At 40.5% G+C, this 26,802-nt stretch overlaps 1 protein-coding gene across 9 annotated transcripts in view; it reads left to right on the top strand.

The window, feature by feature from the left end:
• Positions 1–26,802, top strand: part of CUX1 (cut like homeobox 1) — a 270,373-nt gene that overhangs the window by 44,863 nt on the left and 198,708 nt on the right. For all 9 annotated transcript variants that reach the window (XM_061355539.1, XM_061355531.1, XM_061355532.1 and 6 more), the window contains exon 2: positions 5,280–5,390. In XM_061355539.1, coding sequence (XP_061211523.1) covers positions 5,280–5,390 — 111 coding nt within the window. The remainder of the gene's footprint in view (positions 1–5,279; positions 5,391–26,802) is intronic.

Here is a 26,802-nt window from a genome sequence, read left to right on the forward strand (position 1 = left end):
GGATGGTGCTTGTGAGGTGTTTGAGCTCTCCTTGAACTTATCATCATCCCTTTCACTTGGGTTAAAAAGGGGCTTTACAGCGAGGCAGAGACAAGCTCATTTTACAGGAAGGAAACTTCTTCCATGGTTGCATTCTCACGTTTTCCCTTCCTGAGCGCTTTCTGATTGGAATTGGGGCTGGCTTTTTATAGTCAAAAAGAAATTCCCAGTGTCTGCTTTGTGGACATAATGCAGAGCTTTACCGGGGAGCACAGCGCCTGTTTGTTTTCTCAGAGAAACACAGCAAGCTCACAAAGCAGTTTATCATTTCTGCAGTACTTGTGTGATCAGCACATAGGCTTCTGCACAGGTGAGAACTGTGGGGTGTTAAAGATGGAAGGGTCCATTGCCTAGTGCATCAGGGAAGTGCAAAATTCTCTTGAAACAAGTAGGCTGTGTGTGCGCAGAGTTGTGCCTGATGCTGACACGCTGGTGTCATCAGTGCACCAGGAAATTGTTCTGTAATGGAACTGATTCATTAGCTTTGATAGACCCAACAATGCAGTCCTGAGAGGCTGAAAGCAAAACCGGGAGTATTGAAAACTTTCAGTTGCACATTAGCATGTAGACTGAGTAACTGACTGAAATGATGATAAAGGGAAATACCTTAAAAACACAGAAGCATCAGTTCAGGGGAAATGGTTACTACATTTACTGGTAAAAGACTCCTGAGCTACGTGCAGTTGTAATTTGTGTCAATCCTTGTAATAAGTAAATTGAGGTTTATGGTGAAAACGTGCTGTTAACATCTGCAGCCATGCTTAAGGCTGTCAAGGCATAGCCTGGGCATTGTGTCCGGGAATAGGAGTCTACCAGAAAAAAATGAGTGCGTCATAAAGATATGATACGTGTTTCTTGCTCCAGTGTAAGCAGGGATTAACCATTGTAAAATGGGAGAATAACCAATTTGGGGGTATGGTTACATCACTTGTGGATGATTATTAAAGCTTTGTATAACTTTCCATGTGAAACATAGGAATGCTGGGTATAAGCAGAGACTACTGGTTAGGATGTATTATGTTAGGGCAGCTTTTGGGGGGATTGGGATGCTGAAGTGTTTTGGTTTCTTGTGTCCTGAAATACCGGTGTAGTTTCCTTCCTTCCACTGTTTGGATGGGGGAACAGAGACTTCATCAGTGTCCAAGAAAGCCCAATTTCTGTCTAGAATCATTTTCCCAAGTGAGTACTTCTTGGAGAGCTCTGGTGACAGTAAGGGCTGGGTTAGTGCTTCCTGTTACAAAAAGGGAAGGAGGGCTTCGGTGTGCTAACCGGTCCGTTGTCAGTGATGCAGACCTGCTGGCTAGGGGATTATCAAGGTATGCATCTTGTAGGGGAAGACATGTCAGCTGTAAAAGAAAACAACCTTGGAACCTGCCTGAGAGGAGGCTGGAGTTTCGGAGTTACTTGAGGTCAACCTAATAGCAGGGTGAAGCCAGAAAGGAGCATTCCATCAGTTCCCCTCACTCCAGCTGTATTTCCCACCTCCCTTTTGTAATGGTACAACACTGTGTAGCCACAGAGGGGGACTGAGCAGGGAACTGATTCAATGCAACAGAATTTAAGAGGGGAAAGGTGGGATATGTTTTTTCACAGGAGGCTGGGATTCCCATTGTGACTCCCTGCACAGTGGTGGCATGGGGTGACAGAAGCAGGAAGAACAGGGATGGCTCCTGGGGAGCCTGAAAGAGACTGGAAATACTGGCATTAAAGGAAGCCAGATGCAGTTCAAGTTGATGGTGGATAGCAGATTGACCCTCCTAGTGTTAGGTATTTTTATATATGTGCTACATGAAAGAAACCTTTTAACGTCTGTTTTCTAAGGATTGCTTTTAATGACTCCTGCACTTCAGAGCGTAAGCCCTTCTTTCCTCCTCTCTTCCCAGTGCCTCCCTCCCACCCTCAATAACTTCCTTGGAATGGGTCAAAGCAGAAACCCTGGAGAGACTTCTTTAGTTACCTGTGGCTTAAGCAGTGTGAACGGTGTCTGCCCAAAATCGATGGGACTTTGGGGCAAGGGGCAAGATAATCCTCCTGCTTGTTCTCTCTCAAAATGTCCTCCAAATAGTGACTCACTTTTGCAGGGGCGATTGAGTAGTGGCTATTTTTGGCCAGAAAGTTTATTAACTGCTGTTGAATCAGTGGAACTAAAGCTTTCCAGGCTTTGAATCCTCTCTGTACTCAGGTCAGCACTGCACTGCCTCTGAGCCCTGGCTTCTGTTTGCTTTTCATTGGGGTCTTTTTGATTTTAAAGATGTGGGGAATTATACCAGGAAATGGGTCTCCTATTTTTGTTACACCCTAAAGGATTCTCTACTGCCCTTCTTTCTGTATAGCATTACATCTCCTTTTACTCAAGATCTACTTAGAGAGTGGTTGCAAGACTTGAGTGTACTCAGGTTTGAAACCTCAAAACTAATGGTATTTACCCTTTAATATGTGCTTGCTTGCAGAAATGATGCATTGGCCACATCAGATTTTTACAAAAATTGGGATATCTCATGAGATTAAGTCTCAAAAGTCTGAAAAGTTTGCCATTAATGCCTGTGGGTTGTAATCCTGTATCTGTTACTAGGTGTAAGTAAATGAAACTTGCATTGAAAATGGTTGAGATGAAGTGAGGAAGAAAATTTTCCATATAGTTTTGATTTGGGGTTTATTAACCACAGTGTAGCTTGAGGATTTTAGTGTCTCAGTTTACATCAGATCTTGTATATGGGGCTGGATATCTGCAGTTCCTCAGCTGGAATTCAGCTTACTGTATCAGTTGTTCATAAATGCTAAGGCACGGTTTTGAGCCCTCAGTGCCAAAGAGTTCAGTGTAGTTGTATGCTGGCATTTCTCCTTGGTGATGCCTGTACCCGAGATGTCACGTAAGGTGTTACACAGTAAGAAATTACTAGACCTGTCCCAGCTGGAATTCTAAAAGCAATGGGAAGGTGCTTGTAGTAAATGTGTTGTGGCACTAGCATCAATCGAGCCGTGGGGGCAAAATGGTTATTCATCACTTGCTACTTGCCTCTTTTCTTCATAATAGCAGGAAATATATGCTAGTATGAAACAGGATTTATTTTCAGTCAGTTCTTCTTCTTTCTTGTCTTTAAATGTGGAAGTGTAGGTCTTTAAAAGTCGATCTTTCCACTTGTAAAGTTGCTCACTAGCACCCTGTATTGCAAAAGAAAGCGTTCGATTCTTTGGTCTCCTGAAATTCCTCCTTCCTTCATGATCTGTGTTTGCTTTGCTTTGCTTTCAATGTGTGCTTCCTTTTTAAATATAGTTTTCCAAGTTGCTGGCCGTACCAGATTGTTTATATTTTTTAAAAGCCTTCTGCTTAGCCGTTATATTGCTCTTTATAGTACTGCTTAACCACATTGGTTTCTGTTGCTCTTTTTTCTTGCATAAACTTAGCTGGGATGAATTTCAAATGTGGTTTATCCAACTGTTAAGTATTTCCCACTTTTCTGCAATAGATTTCACATATGTTACAGAATTCCAAACCAAGATCTGGTGGACATATTGCCCTGTTTTTTAACTCCAAGTCAGAAGTAGAGGGTTTTTTAAGCATTACAGTGACAATATTTAGGTCACTGGCTCCAGTGTGCTGCCTAGCTTCAAATCTGTTTGTCATATTGAGCTTATTTCCAAGGATTAAGATAGCACAGTCCATATATTAAAATAAATAAATTAAAAAACCTCTTAGTTTTGTGGTAATAAACCTAAAGATGGAGAAAGTATTGACCCTTTTGAGTTGGAAATTGCAGAAGGCTTTTTTCCCTGTGGGTACCTGCTGCTATTCCTAACACATCTGCACACATAGGAAGAGGCAAATCTTTGGTTTTCTCATTTTGCTTCCCCACATGGGTGCCCATTTCCACTGGGAAACATGTATGATCCAATGCACAGGAAGTTTTTATGCTAACCATTTAGTCGTAACCACATCCACTTTGCTTTTACTATGGTCTTTCTGTGTGGTGGTAGCAAGAGATGCCTTGGTCAGTGACTTGATTGACTGTTGGGGGTCTGGAATCAGACCCCACAAGAGGTTCCAGGCTTGGCTTCTCAGTCTATTCCATTACAGGATATTGGGTTACGAACAAACTCCAGTGGTGCAGCAGGTTTTCTGGTGAAGAATCTCAGGGTCAGAGGCATGTTGGCAGAGTGGTGTGATGAAGGTAGCCGCAGAGGAGACCTGCCTCGTGTTGTTCTTGCTTTTTGTGAGCTTCATTCACATAGCCGGGTTTTTCTCCTTTCAAATGAATAATGGAGGAAAACAGTGCCAAATTCCTTTTACAGATTCTTGGTTATAACTCCAAGTGACCTGGGGAATGATGTACACAGCTGAGCTTTGCCTTTATTTTTTTTCATGTTACGTGGAAGTACTGCAGAAAAGGAATAAACTGACATGGAAGATTGAGTATTGTTGGTTTATGGGCTGAGAAGTGACCCATTCAATCTCTTAATGGTGACATTTGGAAGCACAGCACTGAGTAAAGTAACTGGGATGGGGATAACGCACTTGGGTGGAGCTGGGCATCGCTCTGTAGGCTGAGCCTGTACTTCAGCCTAGTAGAAACTGTTGGAAGATAATCTGGCATTATCAGATGATGAAAATCAAGATAGTTTTGGGGAAGGAAACGGAGACTTGCTAGTAATTTTAGAGGAACAGATTCCCATAGTATGAAAGGCTAATTTCGTGTTCAAATAAAGACTTAAATTGGAACAGAGCATCACAGTGGTGGTGTAGAATTCTACACTGTGTCACTTGAAATTAAGAGTGACTGAAGCATAACCACTCTAGGCTGAAGTATAAGGTTAACAAATATTTGAGTTAATCATAATATTTGTTCATAGAGGAACTCAAAAAGGGAAAATCCAGTTTCTTTACAAAGCAGGCAGGTGAAAACGAACCTGGCTGGAATGTGGTTTAAGATCCAGATTTGGGAATTCATTAGGAGGTGCGTATTGCATGCCACTGCTGCTGTCCTGTATACTGCTGTGGTTAAAGACATGAATGGTTTTGAGAAAAACGGTGATATTTGGGTTGTAAGATGAGTTGTAGAACCTCATTTGATGTTATTCACGACGTCTAGTTTCTGGAAGCTTGGTGCTTTGTTCTGTACCAGTAGTCCAGCCGTCTTGATGTTCCAGATGCTGTGGTGTACGTATGAGCTTTTGTTTTTATTTCTCTGAGAAACAGAGCTCTGACCATCGTCCCTTTGTGTTGTTGTTGTTTTTCTTGACAGAGGGAGCTCGATGCCACAGCAACAATATTGGCAAACCGGCAAGATGAAAGTGAGCAGTCGAGGAAAAAACTTATTGAGCAAAGTCGCGAGTTCAAGAAGAACACTCCAGAGGTAAGGAGGAAAGCTGTTCCAGTCTGTCAAGTTTATTGCAGTAGTATATGGTATTGGGCCTATGTAAGTGTGTTTTTCCTTTAATGGTTTGTTTCCATGATTTTCTTCTATGTATTGCCAAGTCCACCATCCTAAGACTGCTTATCTTTGATGGTTTTCTCGTCAGGGAGCTTTTGCGTTCTGTAAATAATGGATATGAATTGATGTTTTTAGAGGAACCATGAACATTAGCTTCCAGCAGGCTTGCTCTGTATTTTCTGTAGTATAAAATCTGGAGAATTACAAAAAAAAAATAAATTACTCTTCACTAGCCCAAACTCTCTTAGCACTTGGATGTAGAAAGTGACATTTCGCTGCCTAAATAAATCTGTATCAAGGGCATAACTTCAAAGATGCTCATTTTTCCATCAAAAATCAGATTAAGTTATGCTGTTGACTTCACTGGAGATGCAGCAAGGTCAGTGCTTGAGCTCGTCAGCCACTCCACACACTCACTGACAGGCAGTGAGTTGAAGGTGTCAGGACCAGTGCTAGGCAACCCCAGAAGGGTGACTGTTATGTGTAGGAAGCTCTTCCATGCTCATGTTAGCATGTGCAGTGTGTCAGTGTACATGTATGCACAGTTACCCCAAAAGTACATATAAACTCATTTTGTTAAGTGATGAATGTGTAGTAGTGTGTAGGGCTGTTTGTTTTGTGTTTTTTTTCCCCCTGATGATTGCCAGCAATCTGTTCATCCAGGAATGTTCCTGGGTTTCAAAGCCCGTTCCAGATAACCAACACACAAGTATCGGTTCCTTCCAAGTACCTTCTTGGGAAGGAAGCAGCAGGCAACTCTTCTAACCTTTATTGCTCCTTCTCAAGTAGGGGATGCTGCTTTGCTTCCTGTTGGGACAGTAGGAATGATGCTGGAGGTTCATACCCAGAGAAATGGAAGGGAATGCCAGAGCAGGAGAGACTTCTGGGGAAGGGGAGTTTTGAACTGATGTGCTCAGGCGGCTTTGTCCTTGAGGTGGACAGAAAGGCCTAGTGAGCCACAGGGATTTCTAAACTGATACATTTATGCTACTGAAACATCAAATGTGCTGTTTTTAAGAACAACGAGTTTAACTTGCATAAGAAACCATTCCTCAGATAAGTGAGTAACGCAGTGTACAGCTGAATTCAGATTTCCACAGTGAACTAACAGCTTTATTGGTATAAAAAAACCTCAAACCCACAAAGATGGAATTGTTAAATGTAACAATTTGTTTCACGATTCCACTCTCCTTTTTCCTTCTTCATTTATCCCTGTCAGTGCAATAGTGGTTTAGCCTCATCCAGCATCTCTTTTTCTCTGCTGTAGCCAGTCTCACCATAAATCAGGAGAAGTGTCAATTGCCTTGACTTTCCTATCCATTGCTGTCTGGGATGTCCTTTATACTTTCCATAGTGTCTGCTTGAAAGCAACATGCTGTGTAGCAGAAAGGGATTAGGAAAATTAGTAATGAAGTTGAGGATCCTTTTATTTCTTTTTACTTTAAAAAATGTGACAACTCTATTTGGGTCATTTCTGCCTTCCTTGCAAATTACCACACTGCTGCAGAAGAAATACAATATTTTCATGTTTATAGGAATGACTCCAGGGCTTTTGGTATTTAAAAATGTTAGAATACTATTTCTGACTTGGCATACAGGGAGATGACGCTGGGAAGAAGCATCTCATATTTGGGAACCTTGTGAGAGCAGAACACTCAGTGGTGGATGTTACATGCAGAAACCTTTAGAAATGGCTCTTAATTCCTGTTACTGCAAAAGTCCTTTTTACCTCCTCGCACCTTTTAAGAGGTCACGTCAGACCTGCTGCCCAGCGTTGTCCTGGGGTATTTTCAGTCTCTGTTTCATCCTGAGCAGCTACTGTGGAAAGGCTGAGCCTGGTCAGGAGATTACTTGAAACATCAATTTTACATGACTGCTACTTGGAGGATATCTCAAAATAGATCGTGTGAATTGCCACCCTGCATCAGATGATTATTTTCTTACAGTGATAAGTCCTGTGCTACTGTGACTAACTGTGATGCTCTGGGGGTATTTTAACCTCTGCATTTCTTGGTCTAATTCATTGTGTCAATTCTGGTGTGGATAAGCAAATGTTTGAATGAGCATCTCTGAGAAATCTTTTCCCCTCTAAATTATTTCAGTGGCACAGGTCATAATTTTTGTCACAAAGTGAAGATACTTCCCAATGCTGATAACTTTACCTTTGCTTCTACCCAGATTCACTTGAGTAACTGCTTTTTGCTTACCTGTTTCTGTTCTAAACATTGAAAAGCTTATCTAATATTTTCATTATTATTGTTATTATTATTTTAAGCTATTCCACAGCAACAGTGAAAAATACCTGTAAACAAGTAACTGAGTAAGCCTAGACTTTGTGAATCTGTGATATCTAATTGTTAAATACTCATGGGAAGACAACAGTACTTCAGCCTGCTTAGCCTGTAACTCTCCATTGCTTTCCTTTAGGATTCACCACATAAACTAGATGGTGCTGAGCTATGTTGGTTATTGCCAGGCTCACCTGAGCTGTGGGTCATGAAACTGAGCACAAGAGAAAGGACCAGCTCTTGGGAAATAAAACAATCCTGATTTTCTAATATGAGCATGAGCTATAAAAACTGAGGCAGATGTGAGGCCCTTGCATTAAAGCATCTATTTGGGTACAGGAGCTTACCCTGTGAGCTGGTTCCTCTGGTCACTGTGTTTTTCCTGATGGGAAGTTGAACTGATGATTCCTCCCTGTTGTTGCCCTCTACAGTTTCTATGCCGCAGATGTACTGTATTGGTGAGATTTAGGAAGTCAAGATTACCTTTAACTGCTCAAACTGGCATTTGTAGGGACATGGGAGAACCTTTAAGGGTAGACAACATAAATATGTTCTCAACTGAGTAGCTTTAAAATGCTCTGGAAAATGGACTATTGGAACGTGACAGAAAGCAAATTAAAAGAGTGTATGAAGAGCGTATCTCAACAGTGACTGGATGGATGTGCAGCCTGCTGACCCCAAGCACTTCGTATGAAGAAATACAGGTTCTGCAGTATGAGTGATGTTGCTGTGGTGGCTGTTCCCATGAGTTCATGCCCGTGTGGTCATAGAAGCTGGTATGGCCACTTTCAATGTATTTACATTGTTTGTATTATTCTACATCATCAGTTCTGTGCTGCCTTGGTTGATCTCTAATGAGCGGTGTTCACCTGCCTGCATAAAACCTGGCTTGCATTGCTACCTGAGCTACCATCATCATCCCCATGCCTCTATGTTTCTGTAGTACCACAACCACAAAAGATCAAGATGTGTCTGTAGAATCTTGTTACAAAAGGAATAGTTTTATTCCTGACATTGCATATTAGGGTGATGTGCATTTTTAAGGTCCGTGATCTTTTCACAAGAATAACATTATAATTGCAAGTCACAACTCAGGAAAGGGAAAGAACACAGTTACTGTGCCAGGGCTCAGAGTTTTAGAGTTTGGAATTCTGCAATTCTGAGTCTCCAGGTCTTTCTGGATCATTCTATTGGATTATCCAGTCTCTGCAGCAAAAGAGAATCAAATTAAGCTTGAAATTAAAAATCAGGCTGCTGGTTGAGTTCTCGGACTGAGAGGAGTATCCTGTGGACAGTGGTGAATTGTGCTTCAGTCCTGATGGCTTAGCTCACTCAGTTTTGGTCCTGCCTGTGTCACAACCTGAAAATAAGAGCATGCCTAGAAACACTACTGAAAATACACAGCCTGTGTGGAAACAGTTGATGCTCGGGTATCTCTGTCTGTAGGGGTGAATACTGATTTGCTGCCATCTAGAGCTGGGTGGTTCTTCTCCTTTCCTGTTTCCCCCCCCTTTCTCCCTTCTCTTTATTTTTTTCCTTCTTTCCTTCCCCCCCCTCTTTTGTCCCTTTTTTCCTTTTTTCTTTTTTATCTTCCCCCCTTTTTTGTTTTCTCCTTTTTTTTGTTTTTACCCTTTTTACTTTTCTCTTCCCTTTATTTTTCCCTTCCCCTTTTTTCATTAATTTACTTCCCTGTGTGCCTGGGAGCACACAGTGTGTGGATGTTCCTCCTTCCCCTTCACCAGGAGCATAGAAGAATCATGTTAATATTTAGGCCTGAGCATGGAAGAACATCTATGACATTTCACTAAGCATTAGCTCGCAGGACACAACTAAATATGCAGGTAATACAATTTTGTAGTAAATGTATCAGTGCATGATAAGGAATCAACTTTTCATGTTATTTCCTGACTTAAGAGTTATTTCAGGAAAGAGGTAAGGAAGATGCTCAGCCATAACTAAAACACCTCTTCAGTAACACAGCTTCCATCACACATCCAGACCACGGCCCCATACTGCTACTGTAAAGAAAATGAATTCTATCCCAGCCCAGATTTTTAATACTTCTATTATAAGATAGTTTTTTTATAATGACAAAAATACATCTTAAAAATACAAAAATGCAAACACTTTTCTATTTTTAAGATTCTTCCTGTATTGAAAACAATGGCATTGGATACTCTCCTTACTGATTTAAGCCATCATTTCCTTCTGTGAAAAAATCCCAGATTCTAAGAGCATACAAGTATGGCTTATCTTGCTGGTTTGGAACTAAGCTGAATACCTCTTCTTTAGGATAAGGGTTAGGGTTAGGTGCCATGTCTTCCCTTTCAGTGTTATATGGAACATTACCATTTTCTAAAGAGATTCTGTTTGCAAGGTAGATGATGTTTATGATAATCTGTATTCCATGGGCTTGTTATTTCTAAAGCTAAATGAAAATGATTACTACTATTATTATTATTACACTTTTTTCAGAAAAATGATATTTTTAAGAAAAAATATATTATATTTGTATTATAATATATCTGCATGTCTTAAAATGTAATATAAAAATTAGTCTTTTGGAGCCAGTTAGGTTAAATCAGATCTAACCTTATCCTGGAGGTCCCTTATTCAAGGGTTCTCAATAATTTTGTTGTCATTATTTAATACATATTTAACTTTAACACTTTCTAACTGTTGATAGGAAAACTCCCAGTGTTTCTGCCGTGCTTCTCTATATTACAATCTCTTGCTGCCTTTTTACTTTATTGGAAGTGAGGGAACAATAAAAGAATTATAACTCGCAGTTCTATTTTTCTAGGATTCTCATAAAACTGGCCTCCATTTTCCTCTGTTGCCCATTCTCACCACTGTCGTTATTAAACATTATTGGATTTTCTTTAAAAAATCATTTTTATCAGCCACAAAAAGCTAAGGCAGAGTCTCTGGCAGATGGCATCTCCCCTGCTATTTGCTGTACACGCATTAATGCTCGCAGTGACTCTTGCTCTAGCTCAGTGCGCTGAGCAACAAATCTGAGCTAGGAGCAACTTCTTTAGGCAGGTACCCCAGAGAAAGGCTTAAGTGTCCTGTTTCTGTATTGCAGTGTAATTGTGATTATTCCCCTGGGTCAGTTTGGTGGTGGAACTGGCATCCTGGGGTCAGTAAGACTTTAGTTACAATTTGTTTCCCCAAACCAAGCTAATTTTGCTTTTCCCTGCAGGGAAAAGGTGTCAGTGAAGGCTGTTGGTGGGCAGCAGGCTGCTGGGTTGCAGATTGGTAGAATCTATTTTGAGGTAGCAGGACTTGAGAAGGTCTTTTTACAAAATGAATCCCTATTTTGGGGGTTATGGGATGTAGGATTTCATGGATAACTGTGTAGCTGTGCAACAGTGTTTGTACTGAAATCTAGGAAAAGAATTCCCGTGACCTGCAGAAGTAATGGTCGTGCATCACATGTAATTAGGCAGAGAAGTCTGATTGGAAGCATTTTCCTCAAACCACATTATCAGGACACTTTGAGTTACTGCCTCTGTCTCCATTTGCTTTAAAAATATCCTTAAATCTGTTTTGTACAACAGACTTACCTCCAATGGCTTTTATAAACCCAAAAATGTTTGGGTGATTATTCAAGAGTTCTTAAAGTCTTTCAGAGGGAGACACATCGGCTTCAACTGAGCAACTGAGTAGCTGAAGAAACCAATTACTCTGAAGTCACTTGCTTTTAGTAATTTAGATTTATTTTATTTAAGCATTTTTTCTGGTTAAACATGCTTGACAGATGAAGAATGCATTTTTCTTGCAGCAACATCACTTGCAGGTATTAGATTTCAGTGATGTCAAGGGTGCTGTATTCTCTATTGCGGAAGAGGAGAACAGGGAGTAGTTTTCCTGTTACTGTGGTTTGCAAGGGGACATACTTGTAAGCAAATATTAACTCTCTTGCTGAGCATTGGATGCTCCTTTGAGTTTCTCCTGTCACTAAGAATGGAACAATGCAAACAAATAGTTTGTTCTCCTCGAGTTGTATTTGCCTTTGCTTGAACTTCTCGGCATTTGACCCATTTGGAGGCTGGCCAGAGGGAGCAACCGGGGCAGGGAATGGTTGGGGAGTGGAGGTCTGAAGGAGGAGAATGTTTTCAAGGTCAGAACTTGAAGGAAAAAACTTGACCTTACAGGGCATTTGTCATCCTTCCTCCTCAAGAATGGTTGTAGTTCACGGAAGCGCGCATTAAGATTAGTTCCATGATTTACTGAATGTATCATTGACTGTTTCTTAAGGGAAAATGTTTCCATTTATTTAGCTGAAGTAGCTGAGATTTTTCTTGCTGTGTTATCAACATTTAAGAGCCATTCCTATGTTCTGTGTTACTTAAAGGTGAGTTTAAGACTGGGAATTTATATATAGATCACACAAAAACTGAGTAATCTCAACGCGAGTCTGAAGTTCAGTTCCTAAATTTGCTTTGACTTAAGATTCAAAGTAGAAGAATAAGAGGCAAAAAAGATCCCTGCTTTTCCTCCCTGAATTACCAAAAGAAGAACGAATTAAACATCTTTGATTAGTACTTTACCTTCCATATTATGAACAAATATGCTGTAAACCTCCTTCTGCCGGACCACCTCAAAGTCATTCAGGTGTAATTAAAGGAACACGTTGTTCTCATTAAAATTATGACAGTGTCATGTATAACTCCTTTAATAATAGTTGCCAGTTATGAGAGATTCTTTTCATTGCTTTGACAGTGGGTAAGTGTAAAGTTGGATCTGCTTGAAACAAGGGTGGAAACAATGAAGTTGTTGAGCGAAAATGCCCGCAAACAGCTTGGTTCCAGATCACGCTTTTGAGCTTTTCTATTCAAAAGCAGAAAAAACGAGTACCCCAACTTCCTGCAGGGAGGGGTGAAGTCTTGAGGATGAGAAATGTTGATAAAATGCTCCTAGAACCTGTTTTCTTCCTGAAATTTTTAGGATATTTTGCTTGCTTAAAACAAAATTTAAGAGCAGAAAGCTTCCTGGTAACGATTTTTGAGTAAATTAAATGGCATTTGAGAATCAGAGCAGTTGAAAGTCATTTTTATTTTAGAATTCTTTTAGCATTAACACATCTGCAGCGTTGATGAATCTATGGAAAACCGAAATTGTGCTTCTCTCCTGCTGTGTCTCCAATGTGACAATAAATCAGCGTTTTTTCCTTTTAAAATGTCTGGCCTTCTAATTTATGTTTGCATAACCCATTACTAAATTCATAGTAGGTGTTTTAGTTGGCAGGCACAAGTCCAGGGATTCAGTGGGACCTATTTTAATACTGGGCTTTTGTTACTGTTCATAATAATTAAGTGTAGAAGTAGATGTATTTTCTTAATTATAAAGCCTAGCTTGCCTTAGCTTTGGATCTCCTTTTACTTTCTCAACACAAATTGTGCTTTAAAGCTTTGACAGAATTATGCTTTTTAGACTTGAAAGAAAAAATGGATTTACCAGGTTGTGTGTCCCCCCCCCTTTTTAAAACTAAACCAAACACTGAAACTGTAATAAAAGTACAAAAAGTTGTAATGGATCCCTCCCTGGTGCTGTTTGTAATTTTTGAGGATTCTTTTATTTTATAGTCAAGTTGTAAATATTTAGGCCAGCGTGGAGGCAGTATCCAAATAAAAGAAGTTTTATTAATAACCATTATCTGGACCTCAGTAATAAATATGTATGACTTACACAGGAATAAACCCACCCGATAAATATAAAAGCCATACAAAACCATTAACAATTTTTAATGGACTTGCAGATGGAATAATTTAGTGCGACTGTAGTTCCTCACATTCCAACTCCTGTAACTATTTCTCATCTGCTTGAAAGCTTTCAGCTGAAATACATTGCTACCATTCACGATTCCACCTTGTCTCTGTTTGAAACCATAAAACTGTGGTTTCACCATTTCTGAAGCACTAATGCTTATTTATGGCTGCATCTCTGCATTTTTTAAGCACAGAGGTGGATGTTTATCTACTGAGTGCACACTGCCTTTTAAAAAGCAGCCTTTCCTTAGAAGCAGCAGCTCTAGACCAGTGTTCATCAGTGAAAAGGGGTCCACAGAGCTGGAAATAGCTTTGTGCATGTGCTTTGCTGATCTTAGCTACTTTCCTAACCCAGGAGTTACACACATGCACAGTCCCTATAGCAGATTATACAGACCTGGTTCACTTGGAGGATGAGTTCATTGATTCTTATTCTTAAACATTAAATCTATTTATAAGTACCAGCAGATAGCCACATGCCCATCTGCCTAAAAATGGGTTTGTATCTTTCCTTCTGATTCTCTGAAATACAGGGAGCAATGAGAAATATCACCGGCTTAAGCTCATATGTAAAAGCGATTGGTTTGTTGAACTGGCTAATGTAGATACAGCATCATTGTGTCTTAGAAAAGCTTCTGCTGTGGTTTTCCATATGTTTTGTTTCCTACTGGGTAAATAACTGCACTTGAAAGTATTGTGAAGAGTGTGTCAGTTAGTTGGGGGAGGGCATTGGGGACCTTTTAGTGGGCAGGGTATCACAAAAGCAGCTCTTGTGCATAGGCTGATAAATGAGCTGTTCTGTGAGAAGAGGGGCTTGTGAACGTTCTGCAGTTTTAAAAGCTCATTTTAAACCAAAGCTTCCATTTAGTGCAAGATAGTGCTGGGAGTACTTTAAAAAACTGCCCAGATGAGTTAAGGCTTCTCAGCCCTGTTTGTCAGAAGCGATTTGAGCACTGAAGAGCTGAACTCTTACGCACTTGCAGTGCTCTTTAGGGCACGTCTACACCTGCAGTAGCTTTACTGAGGCTTATGACCATAGGTTTCAGATGCAGCTGAAGGTGTTCCCTAGATGCTACCCTTGGCCTTCAGAAATGAGTGGCTTCCTTTCATGCTGCCTGCCTGAGCACAATGTGGGGACCATGCTGTATCACAGCAAGTTCAAAGTGCCAGATCTCCACAGGCTTAATCAGGCAAATTAACCTGTTGCTGATTATTCCCTTTGCATGTCACTGATGGGCACCTGAAGAACTGGAGCAGGTAAACAAGCAGCAGTAGGTTTGTGATGAACGCGAAGTGGGCTTGCGGCTGCCATCACTTGCACCACCTCGGTGGGAGGCCCATGACCCTGCACCACTGCAGTGCCTATCAGCATACCTGAATCACCTTGAAACACTGTCCCTGTGCAGGCTTGGCAGAGCATTCATGAGCCAGGCAGTGCTCAGCTGGAGGAGCTTGGATCGGGTTTGCACATCCCTTTGGTGCTTCGTAGCAATCCACTCTTGCTTCCTAGCAAAAACTGGATGTCTGGTTCTTGTGAGTGGGCAGTGATCTCAGTGACAGGCAGTGTGTGTAAGAGACAGTAAGAGTTAATTCTGACCTGGCACAGTTTCTCTCCTTGCTGCTCTGCTCTTCTCATCATGCTGTGCCCACAGAGGGACATTTCACAGCACAGAGCAGTGGGTGCTCCACGTAAGCAAAGCCCATCACTAACCAGCCTGTGAACTACCACTGCTAAAACTTGGGTTAAAGTCAAGAGTTGATGTGGGCAGCAGCGCACTGCAGCCATGCATCACTCCCAGAGTCTGATACATCTTTAAACCATGGCATCTTACTGCAAGCAACTCATATTGCTGCCTACAGTGTGCTTGGTTCAGCCACACAGTTAAAACAAGGGCAGCAATAAAGAAACGTAAGTGTTGCTTTGGTAGGAAGGGGAAGACATTCTCACCACCCCACCCCCCCAAATAATAATCAGGTAACTGGATGAGGTAGTTCTTCAATTAATGCTTGATAAAGCAATAAGCCAGTTTAATATGTGCTTTCAGTTATCGGAAAATACATTTAAGCTCACCTGTTGAGAGGATAATCTCTGCTAAACACACTCATTTTGCACAAGACCAAAATAGGTCCTTAAAAAGTTATTACTGAAATAGGTTTAGAGCTGATAGAGAGATTTCCTTCAGACCTGTTTTGTGGTACACTCATCTGCTTTTTCAGGAATTCTAAGCATTGAAGGAATGAAGTCAAAGCTGCTGCTTGTCTTTGAAATGGATGCCTCTTTGATAAGCCTCTGATCTCTGTACCCAGAGTTGTAGTAGCAGATTCAAACACCGATTGTAAAATTGGGAGACTAAAATGTAGCCACGCCGGCTTCAAACACTCTGTCTCTCTGTCAGATTCAATGCACAGGACATTGCCGGAAGTTAAAAGGATGCAAAATTAAAGTAGCCTACTAAATTTACCTGCCACGGAGACTCCACAAAAGAGCTGCCACTTCTAATCCTCGCATTGCTTTCAAATCATGATTTTTTCAAATTGGACTCCCTGATCCCTTCAGCTCAGGCTGTTGTACACATTTGAAAAGCTGTCTCTTCTTGTCAGATCACTGGTTTAATAATAATAATATCTTAGGTTTATAGAGTCCTTTTCATCCCGCAGCTTCCTGAAGCGCTTTGCAAGCTTTATATGTACAAAATCGTGCAACCACCTCTTGGGTGGCTGGTGCTCGTCAGCCAGAGGAGTGCCTGGCTGCTTGTTCCTCCTGCGCTTAAAAGCATCAGGGAAAAGGAAAAGCTGTGGAGATGATCCTGGTTCATCCCAAGGGGATTGTCCGTCATCTCCTGCAACGGGGAGTTAGAACGAGCGCAGGGATGTTCTGTCCACCCCAAACCTGGGGGCAATGGTAAACCGAAACCATCAGTAAGGGTATTGCAACCCGGGTGCTAGTTTTGTTTTGTGATTATTTTGCTATTTCTGTGTACTCCTAGTCGGGAAAATACCCCAGTTCCTGGGATATGGAAGAAAGTGGAGTATGGAAGAAAGAGGAGTAATTTTGAACACTTTCTGTCATAAATGTACATGTCTAAACGCAGGTACCGTGCATGTAAAGCAGTTACTTAAAAATAACCCAAACCTCTACCTTGCTATTCTCACTGGTGGCTTTGTTGGAGACGAGGGACAGCTAGTTCTAACCTGTTGGTAAATGTGTTGCAATGGTTTCTTTAAACCTCCAGAAGCTGCTGAGGATGATGGCAAGGAACAGAGCTTTTTGTCACATCAGTTCTAACTCTTGAGCTAATCATTTCTGGGAGCAGAGGGGTATTGAAGTGCTTGTGCACTGCTCATTAGTGGAAGAGGCTCAAATGAGTTCAGCCGTTCTGCATCGGTTTCTGAAGGAAAAAGGGCAAGAACCCATTGACAGAGGTTTAGATGCCATTAATCTAATGAGACCAGTTTTCTGTAAGGGTTGAGCTGGCTGATATTTTTCCTCCTTTAGTTCTTTAGGTTATGTTTTTGTTTGGCTTCGAGTTTGCCCTTTTCAAGATTGCTGGTGCTGAAAGGCAGCTATATTAAAAAATCAGGCTCTTTTGCTTCTGAACTGAAGAGCCACTGGCACATGTGAAGAACATCCCTCTCTGTTGTGTCCATCTGCAATTTGGGTCACTTCCAACCTCGTAGCTTTCTAAAATTATCATAGGTTTTGTGCTCTAGACACATTAGAGACCATTTTCTGTGTCCAGATTCATATCGAATAATCTCGCCTTCTTCCTTACCTATCACGTGAGGGCTAAAGAGGAAAGCTCTTCTTCTGCATGGAGGGAAGGGGTTATACATCAATGGTTCTTGAGAGCCAGGAAGAGGGAAAGACGGAGACCCAGACGTCGTCTCAGAGGCTTTGAAAATGTGGAAAACAAGAAAGTGTACATCCATAGACACTAATGCTAATGGACACTTATCCTGTCTCTGGCTGTAAATTATTGAGGTCTTGCTTCTCACTGGTAATGCAGCTTAATCAGAATCGGTTTTACTGCTTTGACCCCATAGGGAACCTTCTAATTTTATGGTTTTACATATTGTTTAGTCACTGTACTGGGAATCTTCATATCCAGCCTCCTGGTGGCATTTTGAGGCTGCAGGGTTGATGCTGCTGCAAGTCAACATCCCTTATGAACTGAAAGACACAAAGTCTGTGGATAGAGTCTAAAGAGAACATTCTGCTGTTTAAATTCAGTGTTGGAAGGAGCCGATGTGCAGCAGCATGTTACTGGTGATACCTGAGATCAGCAGCACTGTGGTGTATTTTTTACCCATACTGACCATGAGATGAACAGGGCTCATACATCTTTCAGTTCAGTAACTACCACGTCATTACTCTCTTAACCTAGTCTGCAGGTTTCTTAAAGGGATTACACTCCCAAGCCTGGGATTTAAAGCTAGTTTTAATGAGTTTGATGAGCCTGTGTAGCAGACTTTCATAGAAGCCTGTCTGTCTAACTAGCATTTTTAATAGCAATTCCCTCTGCTCAGGAGATCAGCAAGCTTAATGCTTTGGAGGCTTCTTTCCTACTGGATGGTGGCACATAAAGACAAGCTCTACTGAACAGTAACAGCCTCTGCCAAAAAATTAGGATCTTTAGACTTAAAAGTTGCAGCTCACTAGTGTTAGAGATGTCTTTGTTCTTTAGCAGCACAGAGTTGTGAAGGGTCGAGTGTGTAAAGTAAGTGCTTTTTGATGCTCGTCTGCATCTCCTTAGGCTTTTACTCTAAAGTTCTTCACCTCTGTCTTTTGCAGAGGATGCTCTTTGCTCATCTCCCATAAGTGATAGTTTGCTCAGGGAACCTCCCACTCTTCAAGATTACTTAATAAAGAAAGTAATCTGTGAATTCATATTGGTTACTTAACTTTCAGTTAAAGTTCTTTAGCTGTGAGCTAGTGAAAAGGCACTTGGGTGCTCTGCGTATGTGTGTATGTGTATGTATAGGTATGCACATAAAAGTAGTTCCACTTACAGATAAAACTGGTAATGGTGTCTTAGAGCAAGTGTGCTACAGTATCTCTCCAGTTGACATACTTTTCCAGTAAATTCTGTGTCTCAACAATAGTGTTAGCACATTTTCAATGTGTGAATGCATGTAAAACGGCTTAGAAAATGGCTTCTGATAAGGATTCTTTTACATGAGCAATAACCGGATGAAATAGGGAAGTGCAGATGATACGGTTTATGAGGTATTTGACTCTTAAAGCCTGTTGCTGGACCAACATTAAATATTGCTGTTCTGTTTTCCGAATCAGTGTAATTTTGGAGCAAGGAAAAAAGATCCCTGCATTCCCTTTGCTTGGTTGGTTGGGTATCTTTAATAAAAGATGAAAGAGATGCAACATGTTTTGCATGTGAGCTTTTGAAATGGTAGAAGTTTCTTGGGGAGATGGATCAGTTGGCAAAGTGCACATTGTTGAACCTTTCAGAAGCAAAAGCAGCTTCTGGTGGGTAGGAGTGTTTTGTTACCTTTTGGTAAATCTGATCATACAGTTGGTTTTGTGACCTTAAAAAGGGGGTTTATTATCACAGAGGTGGGGTGGAAAACTTTGGTAACTTTCCCAAAGGTCTCTATGATGATGATGTTGTACTAGGATTTTAGACATACTCAGTTTCTTCTTTTATAAATACCTGAGTGCTTCAGAATGCAGTTAAAAAATGACATTGATATTTTTTGTTGGGGGTGTGGGGGTGTTGAGGGGCATCTTTGGCTGTTTTCTGCACTTCTTTAAATGACTCAATCTTCTTTGAACGTAACCTTTTTAAATGCATCCCTACTTTATGCTTGTACCTGTGACCCTGTGCAGTGTGGAGGGAAGAGGAACTTGGAAAACTAGAAGATAGAATTTTAACAGTTAATTTGTCTATTTGCAGTAACATTCTATTGTTTGTATTATTTTCAGTTCTGAAAGTACTTGTTTCTTTTCCATGTCAATGCCAGTAAATGCTTAGATATGGCATCACCTGCAGTGTTTAAGGGTAAACGGATACTTGAGTGCTAACAGCATCTCCAGGTTTCTCTCTTCCTTTAGCAGGATGATTTGAAGGAAGACAGAATAGCTGACAAGCCCTGACTTGTTGCTGCCAAATAGGAAAGGTGGTAATTGAAACTTTGGTATTAGTTGGGTCCCCCTTTCATAAGGAATTTGTGTTTCGCTTCCATGTAAAAAATCATCAGGTATAAAGGATGTTACATAAAATCTGTGCTAAGTATTTTTATTGAAACCAATAACTTAATTTTACCAATGTGCTCACTTTTTCTTGCTCTCCAAGTAGGAAAATTAGCAATTAGTATTCCAATAACCCAATCTAATGGAAAGATTTGCTTATTGTCAGTCACATTATAACTGATGTATTCTGTAAAACCTAATGTGCTCTGTGCTTTGATATCCTTCAATCTGATCTCCTAAAATTTGTGCCAGGAATCAGAATTTAATGTTAGAATTAAATTAAATTAAAGACCAGTACATTCAACAGCTGCTTTTGCTGAGTATAGAAGGTGATAAAGGGATAACTAGTAAACGTGTTGTGCTTGAAACATAGGTTTTAATTCAGTTATTTAAGACCCTTGGTCATGTTAGCATTGAAGTGTCTGTTAGGAAAACTGGGATGTTTTCTCTTGTGTGGAAAGTTTCTAAAAGCTGAGAGTTTGGCTCCAAAATGTCATTGAAAAATGGTTTGCAAATGGCAAGGAGATAGATTTGTGGCTGCTGTTCTGGTGATCTCCTTTCCCCCTCATTATTCAGGAATAAATCCTGTGTCTGTTGCATGGATTTATACAGTGATAAACAATCACAAGTGGTGCAAACTGCAGAATGGTATTTGTTTAATGAAAGATTGAGTAAAAAGAACCCTGATGTTTGGTTTGCAGTACATTCACTAAATGAGCTTAACATTCTGGGGCCAAAATAAGAGAAATGTATCGAAATCTATGGAAAATGTTTCTGAGAATTGTAGTGACTTCTCTTACCTAAAAAGGAAATAATTGACCTTCCTATCAGTGGGTGGATAAAAAAATAAAGGTGCTTAGTGGATAAAAATCATTGCATTTATCTTCTTAAAACCAGGGTCTTGCAGGTTGGGATCTTTGGTTGGAGGCTTTCCAAAGCTGATGACTAAGTTAGAATAAGACAACTCCCAAAGCTGCTGGGTGGAGTTCCTAGACTGGTACCAGCAAATTCCCAGAAAGGAAAACAATGGCTCCTTAATTGGAATTCTTTAATCCAAAGATTATTCACTTATCAATACGCTAAAAATATCTGAAAGAGCTTCCCACAGTTCTGAAGTAGAATAGTTGTTTGAGTCGGGATGGAAGTGTTCTGTTTGTACAGCAGCGGTAGATGTGCCATAGGATGCTTTTATACATTTCTTTGGTGTTTAAGAGCAGAAGGGGAGATGAGAGGTGAAAGATGGAAAATTAAATGAGGTGCAGCGTAATGTGGACTCCTGACCTTTAAGAAAAACTGGGAAAAGTCAATCTAAAACTTTATTTTTTGGGAAAAGTGTCTATTTTTGTATATACGAAAATTATTCTGTGTATTATTTGTATATAGTATATATACTATTTAATAATATACTCTCTATATCTGTATTTCCCTTTTAGTATTCCTGGACTGTGTAAAGTTGCATGTCTGTGACATGTTCAGATGACAAACCCATACATTTTCCCTGCGAGTCACTTGACTTCTCTCACTAGCTCTCATGGAGTGTTGCGTGTTCTGCTGGAGCTGTGGGCAAGTGCCAGATTTTTGTATACAACGTGCCACAGGCTGGGTGAAGCAGTCGCACTCTGCATTGCTTTAATATTTGTGAACTGCTTTGTAGATAAACACTTTTCAGACAGAACAGATTGTCAGAGATCTGTGTCATTGCCATCAGTGAATCTTCATGCTTTTAAAATCTCAGCTCCACTTCTCTGTTGTATTTCTCTTCCATGAGCTAATTAGGAGGTGCTTCATCGTAAATTCAGGCGAGCATTAAAAATCAGAGATTGTTCTCCACATCTTATCAGCTACTGTCTTCAAAACAAAATTCCAGGGATTAATCATTTATAGAATTTGGAATTTACAAAAAGTATGAGGTGTAGAAATCCTTTTGAATGTGAAAAGCATCTTCATTACTTTAAGGACACTTCCTACTTGTATAAATTTAGTATTCTATTGTACAGAGCTTGTTTTGTTGTTTGCTTTGCATTTACTATTAAGTTTCTATATTAAAACCGGGTGTTAGACTCCTAGCCACTTGCCTTGATTTGTTTCAAATCTGTCCTTAGTGGTGCTAGTAAAATCATTTTGCCCCATATCCTTTTGTACCTTCTTTTGGAGGAAGAAATCACTGAATCTCAATCTTGAAAGTCTTCTTTGGACTTTTCAGGACAGATTTTTCTCCTGGGAATACTTAACACTTTGTGAACACTGTTTGTTCTGGCCCTTAGGTTGGACCTGCCAATGTAAGAAACCAAGCCAGAGGCTACAGGAATTCCCAGAAAACACTTCCCTCTCAGCTGTGAAAGAGGGATGTTTACCAGGAGCTGGAGCATAGCAGGGTGATTATTGAGCACGGAGAAGGAGAGGGCAACACCATCAATAGTGAACTTGCTGCGCAGGAGAGTTCACACCCAGGACCCTCCAGTGGCAGGGCAGAGGGCTGCAAGAGTTGGCAGCAAAATAGTTCTGCATTATTTGTAAAGGATTTTCTGTGTTTACTGTTGCATTAGAATTATTATAAGCTAAAATTCCCCAGGTTTGGTTCTGGCAGTTTGAAAACCAGGTAGTAGCTCTTAATCCAATTTCTGTTGCTGTAGCTTCTGTTTTACTCTGTTTCCTGTTGTTTAGGAGCAGGAAGTGTCAAACCTGACTTTCTAAGTACACGTCTATGAGTTGCACTGTAATTGAAAATACAGCCTGTACCTGTAGGAGAAAAGTTTCAGTTTTATTTGCTGACCATCAAGATACCTCTTAGTGGTAATTAACCCCTAACCTGAAAAAGCTTGGAGCTGGGTACATTATCGATCAAGTCATAGTGCTGAATGCTCTATAAACCAGCAAGATTTTAAAAGGCAGAGATTTCACATCCAGGGATGTGTAATTTTCCATAGTTTGCAGGACAAGATAATAACCTTCTCTCTTAGGAATTGTGAGCGAGATTGAGGAGTGCTCAGAACACCAAGTGGACATAAATGATCTGTTTTCCAGGGAAGCGGAGCTCTTCTTTCTGTCCTGCGTGCGCTGCATCGACAGCAGTCTTCATTTTGCCATCTCTTTCCTCAGCCTCTTCTGGTGTTGTGATTATGACTGATCAGATCAGTATCTTCATAAGTCTCTTGCGGGTCTGTCTCTTCCCAGAGATTTAATGTCTCTGGGTTTCTTTGTTGGCAAGATGAATGGTGGTGTTTTCTTTCCATGGAGATAGTTAAAGTTTTAGTATTGTTTTTGTCAGGTTGGTAGTCTGAGTAATTCTGGTGGCTTATTTATACAAGAAGCTAGTTTATGTATTCCAGCTTGTATTTATTCTGTCTGGTTCTTTTAAATCCATGTAAAATAGCAAAGTACAAGTGCACAGTGGAGACAAAACTGGGAAAACAAACCTTTGGGTAGAATCTCTGTGCTGGTTTAAGCAAATCCAGCTGCAATGCTCCTGAAGGTCTCATCCTGCACTGCCCTCGTATTCTTATCCCCTTTCTTCCAGACAGTTTTTACTTTGATCCAAGTTTATTTCTCTTTGTGCTTAAAAGTGAGTTAGTTAAATACATCAGAAACCAATCAGTAATCCTTGCGTGGGATTATTTGCACGTGCTTGTGTAACGTGTTTCTCAAGACTTGGATCTTGCAAGATAAAACTCCCTATAAAATTTAACAGAAGTACTTTATGCAGAGCTCCTGTGCTGTAATGGTTTCTCCCCTTGCAGCAAGGGCATAGTCACTGTCTTCTGTTCAGTCTTTTTTTCAGCCAAGGAGACTGATTCTTCATGGTTGCATTGAAAGAAAACCAGCCAACCTCCCAGCTTCTCCTTTCCCCTAATTTGACCCCAACTGAGGAAAGTTGCCTGAAGTTCTTGCTTTTCTCATTGACTGAAGTGAGCAGGTCCAAACAGGATTCTGCAACTTCACCAACTGCCTTATCCTGGGTTAGCTCCATCTTATCGTGTGTAAGCCTGTTACTGGCCTCAAAGCTGGAAGTGCAGTATTCCCTGGGTAGAGGCATTTGGGAATGGTTCTCATAACAAGCTGTCTTGAAGTGCCACTTGATCAAACTAGGCTTTCACGGGAAGATGGTTTGATATAGTTTTAACTGGGAATGGTTGCTCCAAGACAGCTTGGTCCAGTGGTGAAGGAAATGACCTGAGATGAGGTCTGGATTAATGATCTGAATGAAACAAGGGGATTCAGGCCAGCATCCCTTTGCTTAAGTGATACTGTGGAATGAAACGAGTCCCCTCTGCCCTGCACAACTAATTTAACACAGATTGACTGAATTAGTTTCTCTTGTGAAAACTTTTCTGCTTGCAGTGCAAAGCGAGATTATGGCTTTAAGGTGAATGTCTTTTGCTCCTGAATTAAGATTTATGTTATGAAGGCTTTTTCAGAGTTTTTCAGGACAGTCTAACCCTGAAAACACAAGGGCTTGTGATTAAGGCAGTCACTTTTGGTTTGTGACAGTGGCATCTTCCTGGTTCTTCACCCAGTTTTGGATGGCTGGGGAAGGGGCCTTTATTCTGTTTTTGCTTCTTAAAGGTTTTGTGAGAAGGGGGAAGTGGCACTTACCTCTGCCTTACTGGATGCAGTAATGCTTTGCAGCAAGTGTGGGACACATAAAAGTGGTACCTAGTGGTTTCCTGTCCCTGGTAAAGACCATGAAGCAATGTGCTCGAGGAAGTCCTGGCCCCCACACCTTGGGCAAGACTCATGCAGCAGATACCCTGCACGCAGGATCTTTGAATCAAAGAACAGGAACAAAGATGAAATTCCAGAGCAATTAACTTGTTGTGCAATATTTAAATTATTTTTAATCATAGTTTTACCTCAAATTATAATTTAAGATATGTCATGTAATCACTGGTAATACAAAATGAAAATGGAAAGGGCATGTTCTTGCTTCTGAACGTTCTCCATATAATAATCACCTAATAACTCTGTCTGCTTTAATTCAGAAGTTCCACTTGCTCAGTTTTTAAGTTGGCAGGCTGCTTTTTAATTCTTCTCTTCTAATTTGTTGCAACATGTATGAAATACATGTGTTAATTTGAGTAAATACAGTAAAGTTAATCAAAGGAACTGATTACAGAAGGAACCCAAGAGGGGAGGTAGTTATCGCTCAGGAAGGAGTTATGTAGTTCTGCCAAATTAATTAAATACTACTAGTTAAAATCAAAGGGTAGCGATAAGAATCTTGTTGAATTTTGGGTGCAGGTGGCTTGTTTTAGTGGATGAAACAACGACCCTTTGGTTGAACGGATTCTTTTTGGTTTCATTATAAAAGCCCAACAGGTTGTTTATTCTTGACCGTCCTATTGCACTTCTAGTTCTGAATTTCCATGTGGATTTCCCTTAACGGAAAGTTCTTTTGCCTCTCGCACATAACGCTTCAAGGTTGCTTCACTGGAGGCCTGTGCTCTCATCCTATCTCTGCGTCACAGCGAAGTGTCCCCACTCTGTTCAGAGCTGTAATTAACTTGCAAGGCGCTAGTCAGAGGAGTCGGCGACGTGCCAAGAAATCAACCCCAATTACTATATTCACGTTGTCAGTAATGCCCACTTCACAGTTTCTGCTAATTTGAAATGGCAAGTCCCAACTTCCCAGAGCAAAATTACCATTTTTTGCACTGTTCTTCTATTTTCTGCTTCCTAATTCGGTTATTTTGACTCCATTAAATTACTGTTGTAAAGAGAGTTACGAATCATCTTGGAAGAATTCTCATGGGGTAATTGCAGTGATACAATATAAATATAGTAGATGCAGAGTTCTCTTGTCTTCAGTGCAGGTTAATACAGATGGGGGGGTGATAATTAAAAGGAGATGGTGGTTAGGGTTGATGAGAACTCTGTGCTGAAGAGCTGATTCTTGCTGAGGGAGTTAAATCAGTGCTGCAGTTGAAAATACATTTAGAAACCTGACATGTTCGTCTTCAGTTTGCAAATGCTGCCTTTCAGACCAGTGCATTTGCTGTCCTCTTGATAAACCAGTTTCTTAGTTAAATCATTCATTTCATTTTTTGGTTTCTCTGGAATGGGTTTTTCTCAAACATTCCATAACTGGAATCAAACGGTATAGAGAGCTGGGACAAGAAATGAGTAATTAACTCATTTTAAAGTATTGGCGTGGATTTCAGTGCTTGTAGTGCAGGTGGCAGAGGCACAGCTTTCCATCACCTCTGGCTCTTTTCTCATGTGGAGAATGGAGGCTGTGGCTGTTGGATGTGCTCTGAAACACCTTGACTGGGGTTGATGGCTCTGACAGAGGAGTCGTTTCTGGTCTGGGCTTCCATGATCCTTCCAGGCTGATCTGATTCAGCTTTTACCCTTCAGTATTCAACAAATGTAATTATCCCTTTGTAGACTTCTTTCACCCCCGTAATGAGTTCTTGGTTTGTCACCTATTAATAATCTGATATGAAGAACTGAATTAATATGTTGCCCTGTATTTCTTTAAACATTAGCTTAAGGGCTAGATCATAGGGTAGAAAGTATTTTAATTCAGTGGCTTCATGTTCCTTAGTAGATAGTGGTTTTGACAAGAGGATTGGTTATGTTGGTAGCTCACTGAAACACATTCCCTGGTGGTTTTTTATAGTTGTAGCTGTTGTAGTAGTTGTTCATTTATTTTGCATTCCTTGGTAGCATCCTTAGGACTGATGCTTTGGTTTAATTCCAGCCGCAGAACCATAAGTTTTGTATTTTGATGCTAACTTCCATTAATGGAAATGCTGTACCTACTGCAGTTCCCACGTTCTTCACTCTGTCTTTAGCCAGAGTTGATGAATTGAGTGAGCATGAAATGCAAAATTCTTACTCTGCAGAACTTTCCAAACTTGAATATTTGAATGTATAATATATATGTTAAATATGTGTTTTTAATGAAGGTGGTGGTACCAGCTTTGATCAGTGTCAATAACCTAAGTTGTTGGCCTGAACAGGCCATGGCCACTGGTACTTTTATTGGCATTTTCTTTCTTATCGAAGTAGTTTTGGTGTACATCATGAAAACCATTGTAGAAATGACAAGGAAGGTTTATCCT

The sequence above is a fragment of the Neopsephotus bourkii genome, unplaced genomic scaffold (assembly GCF_033783945.1).
Source record: "Neopsephotus bourkii isolate Nb327-2 ecotype Australia unplaced genomic scaffold, CSIRO-AGI_Nbou_v1 NB_804, whole genome shotgun sequence".
Classification (NCBI taxonomy): domain Eukaryota; kingdom Metazoa; phylum Chordata; class Aves; order Psittaciformes; family Psittacidae; genus Neopsephotus; species Neopsephotus bourkii.